This window comes from Chiloscyllium plagiosum, unplaced genomic scaffold (genome assembly GCF_037043375.1).
Source record: "Chiloscyllium plagiosum isolate Xiang-an unplaced genomic scaffold, Cpla_swu_hap1 HiC_scaffold_29, whole genome shotgun sequence".
Classification (NCBI taxonomy): Eukaryota; Metazoa; Chordata; class Chondrichthyes; order Orectolobiformes; family Hemiscylliidae; genus Chiloscyllium; species Chiloscyllium plagiosum.
In genome coordinates this window covers 91,382,503-91,393,288 of record NW_028270167.1, presented here as the reverse complement: position 1 = coordinate 91,393,288, position 10,786 = coordinate 91,382,503, and the positions used below count along the sequence as shown (strand labels likewise).

The window sequence follows — 10,786 nt, the reverse complement described above, 5'->3', positions numbered from 1 at the left end:
CTGGGCTCCCCCACACCAAGGAAAATACCTTGTCTATTTCTCCTATCCATTCACCTCATGATTTTATAAAATTCTACGCGGTCACCCCTCAGCCTCTGACACTCCAGGGAAAACAGCCCCAGCCTATTCAGCCTCTCCCTGTCGCTCAAATCTTCCAGCCCTGGCAACATCCTTGTAAAACGTTTCTGATCCCTTTCAGGTTTCTGAACATCCTTCCAATAGAAGGGAGACCAGAATTGCACAAAGTATTCCAAGTGTGGCCTAACCAATGTCCTGTACAGCTGCATTATGATCACCCACTCCTATACCTAATACTCTGTCCAATGAAGGAAAGCATACCAAACGCCTTCTCATCAATCCTCTTCAAAACATCAACTCAGTCAGACACGAAATCGCATGCACAAAGCCATATTTTCTGTCCCGAATCGGTTGTCGTCCTGTCTCGCCAATGTGCAGGAGACACCACCAAGAGCAAAAGACACAGCAGATGAGGTCTTTAGATGCACAAAACAATCGTTGCCAGATGTGGAAGGATCCTTTGGGGCCTTGGACAGGGGTGAGCAGGAAGGCGTGGGTGCAAGATTTACACTTCATGCGGTGGCAGATGAAGGTGCAGGGAGTGACGGGTCGGTTGGTGCTGTGTGGGGGGGGGGGGGGGGGGGGGGGGCGTGGACCTCACCAGGGAGTCACGGAGTAAATGTGGAAGCAGTCCACAGAGATTATTCCAAAAGTAATTGCCTGGTTAGTTCCACACACCTCACCAACCCACCTTCCACTTCGACATCTTCCCTTATCGCTGCAAGCTGTGTAAAACCTGCATCCACACCTCCCCCCTTACCTCTGACAAAGGCCCCAAAGGATCCTTCCACATCTGGCAGAGATATTTCTGTGCATCCTAACAACTCATCTATTGTGTCCATTGCACCCGAAGTGGTCTCTTCTACATTTGGAGACAGGATACCGTCTTGTGGATTGTTTCAGGAAACATCTCTGGGACACGGGCACCAAACAAACCCGACTACCCTGTGGCTGAACACTTCAACTCCCACTCTGACAGTCCCAAGGGCATGCAAGGGCTGGGACGCCACCACTGCCAAATCCAAGCCACCCAATGTCTGGAGGAGGAACGCCTCATATTCCACCTTGGGACCCTCCGACCACGCGAAATTAACATCGACTTCACCAGTTTCCTCATCTCCCCCATCCGCACTTCATCCCAGAACCAAACCTCCAACTCAGCAACGGCCACTTGACGTGTCCTAACTGTCCATCTTCCTTCCCAACAATCCGCTCCACACTCCCCTCCGACCTATCACCCTCTCCCCACCTGCATTTACCCATCACCTTCCCAGCTACCTTCCCCAACCCCACCACCAACCCCCCCAGTTTATCTTTCAGCTCCCTTTCTCCCGCCCCACATTCCTGATAATGGACTGTTGGCCGAAATGCTGAGTCTCCTGCTTCTCGGATGTTTCCTAACCTGCTGTGGTTTTCCAGCGCCACATTTTTCCACTCTGATCGCCAGCATCTGCAGCCCTCACTTGCTCCTTCACTGTCTTTTAGCTGAGGCATTTGTGGGGCGTCCCTTTATCTTACCCCTGATCCAGACTGCTGCCCCTGAGCTTGCATATTGCCTCGTCTGTGTCAGCCAGAGAGCTCACTGACTCTTCGTTTAAATGTGAATTCCCCATCTCATGTCCCAATTTCTGAGGGTTTCAGTCCAGGGTGTCTAATGGAATGTTTACTCCACCTTACACCAACCCGCCCTGTATTACACCTTACTTCTGTACTCTGATTATCTCATTTTTGACGGCTTCCCATTTTTTTAGCTGTTCCTTTACCTGCGAGTATCTGCTGCCAATCAGCTATTGAATGTTCTTGGCAAGTACCATCAAAATTTGCCTTCCTCCAATTTAGTACAACTTGCAAAACAATCTCATGGCCAAACGAACCACAGCACATTCACCCATTTCTTAGGTCAACAGTGGTAAATGCAAAGTGCAAATACAATTTGATTCCATTTGCATGTCCTTTGCTTCGGACCCATTTGATGACTACATTCTCGTGGCTGATTCCAGACGCTCCTCTTGGCGAGACATTTATTCAGCATCCAACAATTCAATGTGCGTATGTTTAATTAAATAAACTCTGCTCTTTTTTTAAATGAGGTAAACAGGGTTTTGTGTCCAATGCGACTGTCAGAAGCGAGTACTTCACCTGAAGAAATACTTTTATGTTGATCTCTCCACTGGAAGCATATCCTTCCCTCATAAGATCAGCGATAATGTCCACTTTACTCAAAGACACAACCCAGCTGACATTGTACCCTGCCCAGCACCACAGCAGCAGCTGGACCGGGAATCTAATTCCTTTCTCCTGTGTGAAGCTGTTTCAGTGTCAACTGTTGCTGCAGATACCAAATAATCTCTCTCTGTCTATCCCTCTCTCTACACACACATGTACATCAATCTGTCTGTCCCTCTCGCTCCCACCCCCACCCCGGCTCACACCCCCACTACAGACAATCTCTACCAGACAGAGAGAGCGGCTCTCTCTCTCGACAGAGAGAGAAATAACATGAGAATTAATTTGACATATTCTTCTGCAGATTTATTCTCGATGAGGGGTTTACTGTCTCCACCCCAGAGTGTCAGACACATTGCAATGTCTCTCAATCCCCTCCCAGGGAGCTGCCTGTCCTGTTGAGATGTTAATGTCAGGATTAAACTTCGAAGGATCTCCGTGAACATTGTCATGTTAACTCTCGCACAGGAAAGCTTGATCATTCCTTCTTTCCTTTTAAACATTTAAACATTTTTATGCTTTCTAATGGTTAGCTGTGCAGTTTGAAAACAGTAAACAATGACACCTCAGTAGCCTCGAAGAACTGGGCAGACCGTGGGGATATTTGCTGAGGTTCCCTCTTGGGATTTTCCTGATGTCAGTGTGACTGCCAACTATAACTCTCTCTCTCTACCCCTCTCTCTCTCTGTCTTTATCCTGTCTCGTCCATCCTGCCCACACACCACACATTACTCTGACATTATACCAAGTTTTTAAGGAGAGTTTCACATTCAGGGTTTTAATTTCCTCTTTTTGGAGTCCTGTGTGTCAGATAATTAACATGCTTGTGTCAAATCCCAAGGCCCTGTTTATTTTAACCACAGGCTTTAAACTTGCATTAAAATGACAGAGCCACAATCAATCTCAGTTAACAAGAGACCTTTAAAAATCGAGGGCATCCCAGAGGAAATCAAACCTCAGGCTAACAAATAGACACAACTTACACGGACCCCATGGGATGCGGCCTGTCGAATAGGCCTCAGGCTGATGTCCGACATTCCCCTCCGGAGGAAGCTTCTATCCAAGGGAAGGATTTCTAGTCCTGTCATAGTTTCAAAATAGCAATTCCTGCAAGGATTGGGTGGAGTGAGAGGGAGAGAAAAAGGTTATTGGAACTGGAAAGGCGGCTTGGTTTTCAAACAAATTACACAGCAAGAGGTTTTCCTTCACACAAAACATTCCTCAGCAAACCCAAGCACAATCAAATTAGGAAAAAAGTTCAGAGATTTCAATTACAGACCCACCGGGCAGCATTAAAGCTATTGGTTTATTGAAACGCTCGTTGCTTCGATGGCATTGCCGCAGGCTGTCAGAGCACAGCAAGATCTCACAGGCAGAAACCTGTCAGCAGCAAGATCAGCTCGATATTTCTGATGGGGGCTGCTTGAACGTTCATTATTTGTTGCAACTACAGGCACTGACAAAACTGCTACTTCATAATCTCAAATGTCTCTCCATCACACCCACCCTGTCTGTCTTTCTCCTGCCTCTCTCCCATTTACAAGTCTCTCTCTCACTCTCAATGTGAAGATTCACACATTATTACTTTGACATTATAACAAGTCTTTAAGTCTTTGACATTTAGGATTTTACTTTCCTCTTTGGGAAGTTCTGTCAGTCGGACACTCGCTGTGGGTGGGGACGTGGGGGTTAAAAGCTTTGTGTCAAATCTGAAGACCTTGGTTTCTTTAACCCCAGGCTTCAAACCTGTTTTAAAATGATAGGCCCATAATCTGACAGGACCCGGTTAACCAGAGGACTGTCAAAAAAACTGGGGTCCAACAGATGAAACCAGTCTTTGGCAAAATAAAGGGACACAACTGAAGTGGGGCCCCACGGAGTGCGGCCTGTGGAATAGGCCTCAGGATTGTGTTCTCCTCTTGGAGGATGCTCTTTTCAAATTTCACGTTGCCCAAACTCTCTCTCTCTCTCTTTGGATTTCCCAAGCGAATAATAATTCCCTGCGATAAAAGAAACGGGATCAATTAAAAGACAGGGATTTCTTTTTTAGAGATGGCACAGCAAGATCCCAGGGATTGTCTCTCTCACCAACATCAAACATTAAACATGTCAGCCGGAAGTTGATTTTCAGGTCAGACGTTTTTGAAACCTTTCCAAAACGAGGAGTTGGCTGATGAGAAATCTCACTGCGTGCAAAGATGGCATGATGACAATTGATGTACAGCAAGATCCCATATTGAGCAATGTAGCAGTAGCTAAATCATGATTCCTTTCTACTCTGCAATGCTGGTCAAGTGTTGATTATTTGCTGTAATGCCAGAAACTAAAATTACTGCTGTTTCACAATCTCAAATAGCTCTCATGGAGCTGCGGCTTGCTCAGGTCTTAGATCGTAGAACACAGAGAAGAAGAGAACTAAGAACAACGCAGCACAGCGACAGGCCCTTCGGCCCTCCAAGCCTGTGACAAGTCATTTTGTACTTACTTTCTACAACTGTCTTCACTTACAGGATTCCTATTGCTCTCTTCCCTTCCTATTCATGTATTCGTCCAGGTGTTGCTTGAAAGCTGTTGTCGTGTCTGTTTCCACCACTTCCTCTGGCAGCACATTGCAGGCACTCAGCAGCCTTTCTGTGAAAAACCTGTCACTCACAGCTCTTTTAAACTTCTCCCTTCCTCCGTCAATCGCACCTTGAACCTGCGGCCCCTGTACCCCTTCAACCTTGGGAAAAAGCCTCATATTGTCCACACTGTCCACGCCAGTAACAATCTTATAAACCTCGATCAGCTCCCTCAACCTCCTGCATTCTATTGAGAACACACCCATTATATCCAACCTTTCTTCACAGCTTAACTTCCCAATACAAGACAACATCTGGGTAAACATTTTCTGTCCCCTCTCCAAAGCATCCCCATCCTTCTGGTGACCAGAACTGCACACAGTATCACAAGTGTGGCCTTGTTAAAGTTCTATGATGCTCCAGCATAACTCGTCTATCCATATCCTCAATGCCCCTTCCGGTGAAGGCCTTTTTCACTCCCTTAAAAGCCTGAGCTGCCACCTTCAATGATCTGTAAACCTGCACACACACAGCGCTCTGCATGTTAATACTCCTAAGGGTTCTACCATTAACGATTAAATCTACACTTGACCTTTGAAAATGGATCACCTCCCTTCTGTTGGGCGGATCGATGGCACATGGTTAGCACTGCTGCCTCACAGCGCCAGAGACCTGGGTTCAATTCTCGCCTCAGACGACTGACTGTGTGGAGTTTGCACATTCTCCCCGTACTAAATTGCCCGTAGTGTTAGCTAAGGGGTAAATGTAGGGGTATTGGTGGGTCGCGCTTTGGCGTGGCGGTGTGGACTTGTTGGGCCAAATGGCCTGTTTCCACACTGTAAGTAATCTCAACTCCAACTGCTGTATCCTCTGACAATCTTCCTCACTATCTGCAATTCCACCAATATTTGTATAATATGCAAACCTGTTAAATAACCAACCACGTTTTCCTCCAAATCGACCATAAACAGCAGAGCTGCCAGCACTGATCCCTGCAGAACACCAATAATCACAAGTCTCCATTCCTTAAACCATTCATTCACTGCCCCCCTGTCTTCCTACTACTCCAGTTCTGTATACATCTTGCCATCCCATCCCTGATAACAAGCTTTTGTACCAGTCTGTCATGAGGAGGACTGAAGTCAATATCGTCCACTTTTGTCTCACTAACCATCTTTGTCATGTCCTCAATAAACTGAATTCATCAGCCTGGGCCAGGAGAAGGCTTTTGACAGAATATCACACACACCTCCATGTGGGACCTACTCTCCAAAATTGGCTTTGGGGAGGGAGTCTGCAATTGGATCCGACTGCACCACAACAACATCGTTCGCGCAGTCTCAATCAACGGGTGGGATCTGGAAGCTTCCCCGTCAGATCCAGACTTAGGCAAGGCTACCCACTTTCACCGGCCTTGTTTGTGTGTTGTATAGAGCCCTTTGCTGAGTCCATCAGGATGGATGTGACCCTGACAAGGGAGACTATTCCAGGCAGTATAGGCCTGCTGGTCAACGCCTCCCTGTACACGGATTTTGACGCCGTTTTCTGCTGGGACCCGCTGTCAGTGCACAGACTCATGAGCATCTGGGATCAGTTCCAACTGGCTTTGGGAACCAAGGGAAATTGAGGCAAGAGTGAGGCCATGTTCTGTGGGAACTAGGCTGACTGATCCTTCATTCCCTCAACTGTCAGGACAGATTACCTGAAGGTGCTGGCAAAATAGCTCAGAGGGGTTGGGGTGTGCATAAAATCTAGGCAGGAGTGCACGGCCAAAGTGAAGCAGACACTGGTCTTTTAGGAGTACCACTCCCGCCCCATTTATGAGTAAAAACCTGGTTACCAGGTGTGATGCACTCTCTGTTCTTGGACATGGCGCTGATCTGGCCCATCCCCAAAACTGCACTGTTTCAGTCACCCGAGGCAACATCCACTTCATCCGGCAGCCTAAGATAGACTGTGTCTGCAGGGAGTCCAAGTACAAAACCGTCGGTAAGGGTGGGGGGGGGGATGAACATACCCAACACCGCCCTCACTCTGATGTCCCCCTTTGTATGTGGCTGCATCAAGCTGTGTGCACACAAATACCAAGTGTCACTCCGTAGTGATGGTTCTACCTGTCCCCGATTCTGGGAAGGATGGGATTGGCCTCGTTGCCTTGCAACGCTTCAAATAGGAGAACAGAGTCATGGAGTTGTTCAGTGCAGAAACAGACCCTTCCGTCCAACTCACCATTAAGACCAAGTATCCTCAATTAATACAGTCCCATTTGCTTGCATTGCACCCATATCCCCCCTATCTCTAGGGAAGCTTCTTCGCTATCCACTGCACCTCCAATTTTAGTGAAATCTGCAGCTAAGGTACTGTGCCTCCTGTGTTCACATCCAAATAATTTATGTAGCTGAGAAAACACAGTGGACCCAGCACCGATCCTTGTGGGACACCGCTGTTTATAAGCCTCCAGAACGATCCACTAACACCCACTAAAGAGAGAGTCGTGGGGTGAGGGTCAGGGAAAGAGAAACAGAGACAGGAACAGAGAGACAGATACAATGCCACACAAAGGTGGCGGTAACAGTGTCTCAAACTCGAGAGCCCCTGGTTTCTAACTGCAGGATAAGTTTAAATTATCATTCCAACGGTAGTCCTCTTGTGGGGGTGGGTTGGGGGTGGAGTGGTTCGAATTGGGGAAAGTGTCCAGGAGCGTGTGAGGGCAGCGGCGTGTGAATTGGTGCAGAATCAAGTTTTGGGTTTTTGGAAGTGGTCACAACGTGGCGACGGCACAATGGATGGGGCAGGCGCCAAGCGAATGTAGTGTGCCAACATACCCAACATCGCCCTCAACACGATGTACCCCCCCCCCCCTCCTTTGTGTGGGGTTGCATCAAGTTGTGCATAGCCCCTCGGTACACAAACACCAAGTGTCACTCCGTACTGAGATTCTACCAGTTCCCGGTGTTGTGAAGGATGGGACTGGCCTCGTTGCCATGCAACGCTCCAAGTAGAATCAAGGAGTCATGGAGCTGATCAGTACCCTTCGGTCCCACTCCTCTATTAAGACCAAATATCCTCAATTAATCCAGTTTCATTTGCTCGCATTTCGCCCATTTCCTTCCAAACGCTTCCACCACCTCCTCTGGCAGCGCATTTCATACACACACCACCATCTGCATGAACAGTTTCCCCCTTAGATCACTCCCTAATGTTTTCCCTCTCCTTAAACCTATGCCTCCAGTTCTGGAATCCCCCACACAGGGGAAAATTCTATAGCTCTTCACCCTCTCCGTGCCCCTCTTAATTTTAAAAATATCTGTAACGTCAGCCCTCAGCCTCCGATGCTCCAGGGGAAATAGCCCCAGTCGATTCAGTCTTTCCCAACAGCTCAAACCCTCCAACACTGGCAACATCCTCTTAAATCTTTTCAGAACACTTTCAAATTTCACAGCATCGTTCCTTCATCAGGAAGACCAGAAGTGAACACAGCATTCTAAACGTGGCCTAACCAATGTCCTGTGCAGCCATAACATGACCTTCCAACTCCTATACTCAATGTTCTGACCAACACAATAAAGTATACCAAATGCCTTCTTCACTATCCTTTCTACCTCCAACTCCACTATCAAGGAACTATGAACCTGCACTCCAACGTCCCTTTGTTCAGCAAGACTCCATAGGACCATTCCATAAAGTGTACAAGTCCTGCCCTAATTTGCCTTCCCAAAATGCAGCACTTCACATTTATCGAAATTAAAATCCATCTTCCCCTCCTTAGCCCAGAGGCCCATCTGATCAAGATCCTGTTGTACTCTGAGGTAAGCATCTTCGCTGTCGACTGCACCTCCAACTTTAATCATCTTCCAGTTCGGAACTGTGCCTCTTATCTTCGCATCCAAGTCATTTATGTAACTGATTGAACACTGTGGACCCAGCACCGATCCTTGTGCGACACCACTGGTCATAGGCCTCCAGACAGAAAAATAACCATCCACCAACACACTCTGTCTCCTCCCTTTGAGCCAATTCTACAGTGAAATGGCTAGTTCTCCCGGTATTCCACATGATCTTACTTTGCTAAACAGTTTACCATGAGGAACCTTTTCAAGTGCCTCACTGAATTCCATGTAGATCACGTCCACTGCTTTTCTTTCACAGATTCATGTAGATGTATAGCATGGAAACAGACCCTTCGGTCCAACCCGTCCAGGCCGACCAGATATCCCAACTCAATCTAGTCCCACCTGCCAGCACCCGGCCCATATCCCTCCAAACACTTCCTAGTCATGTACCCATCCAGATGCCTTTTAAATGCTGTGATTGTACCAGCATCCACCACTTACTCTGGACTCTCATTCCATACACACACCATCCTTTGCGAGAAAAAGCTGTCCCTTCGGTCACTGTTATATCATTCTCCTCGCATCCTCCTATCCCCTCTAGTTCTGGACTCTCCCACCCCAGGGAAAAGACCTTGTCTATTTATCCTATCCATTCTCTTCATGATTATATAAAGTTTAGCAACGTCAGCCTCCAGCCTCTGACACTCCAGGGAAAACCGATTCTGCCTCTCCCTGTAGCTCAAATCCCCCAACCCTGGCAACATCCTTTTAAATCTTTTCTGAATGCTTTCAAGTTTCAGAACATCCTTCCAATAGGAGGGAGACCAGAATTGCACATAATATTCCAAAAGCGGCCTAACCAAAGTCCTGAACAGCCGCAATATGTTCTCGCAACTCCTATACTACATGCTTTGGCCAATGAAGGAAAGCATACCAAATGCCTTCCTATCAATCATCTTCAAACATTTTTCAAAACATCAAGTCAATGTTGACACGAATTCCCATGCACAAAACCATATTGCCTATCCCGAATCATTCCTTGCTTATCCAAATACATGGAAGTTCTTTCCATCAGGATTCACTCCAACAACCTTCCCACCCCTGATGTCAGACTCACCGGTCTATAGTTCCCTGGGTTTTCCTTCCCATCTTTCCCATCCATGTTAACCAAACCCCAGTCTTCCGGCTCCTCACCTGTTGCTATCGATGATACGAATATCTCAGCAACTGGCCTAGAAATTACTTCCCTAGCTTCCCACGTGTGTCCGTGTCTATGTGTGCGTATATAGGAGTGTGTGTGTGTGTTTAGTTCAATAGTGGACATCTGTAGTGTGCCATGAACACAAGTTCCCGGTTGAGGCCATCACTATGGGTACCGAACTAAACTATCAGCCTCTTCTCGGCCACTATTCGCTGCTGCCTGTCCCGAAGTCCGGCTTGGAGGATGGTTATCCAAATGTCTGAGGTTGAATGTCCTGGACCGCTGAAGTATTCCCCATTGGGAGGGAACACTCCTGTCTGTGTAATTAAATAAACACTACTCTTTTTTTAATGAGGAAAATAGGGTTTTGGGTCCAATTCTACTGTCGGAATCGAGTACTTCATCTGAAGGAATACTTTTATACTGATCTCTCCACTGGAAGCATAACCTTCCCTCACAAAATCAGCGAGAATGTGCACTTTACTCAAAGACACAACCCAGCTGACATCTGTCAAGTGGACAACCTGACAGTTAAGCCTTGCCTCCCCACTGCTCCTGATAATGTGATAGTCTGTAGTTTGGTTCACATGCAATTAAATCAAAGGTTTTAACGGTTTCACCATTTGTAAAAAATTTGAGTTTCAATCATGAGCAAAAGCTCAACAGGATCTGATCATGGAATCCATGGGAAGGTAAAGATTGTTGTTAATTAAATGAAGACGAGCGTAAAGCTGATGTTGGGTGGAAGAGGTATCTTGTAGTACAGTGGTAGTGTCCCTACACATGCTCCAGAGCTGTGCATTAACATCTCAGAACAGGTTGATTTTTTCAAAAAAAGTTATTTTTTAAAAGAATATACATATATAAAGCAGACGTTAAGCCCTCCG

At 46.9% G+C, this 10,786-nt stretch overlaps 1 protein-coding gene across 1 annotated transcript in view; it reads left to right on the top strand.

The window, feature by feature from the left end:
* The first annotated feature begins 396 nt into the window (after nt 1-396).
* The window catches only part of LOC148142437 (procathepsin L-like), a 44,089-nt gene continuing 33,699 nt past the window's right edge, over nt 397-10,786 (top strand). The window contains exons 1-2 of the mRNA XM_087976578.1: nt 397-630; nt 1,830-1,885. Of these exons, the coding sequence (XP_087832704.1) occupies nt 397-630; nt 1,830-1,885 (290 nt within the window). The remainder of the gene's footprint in view (nt 631-1,829; nt 1,886-10,786) is intronic.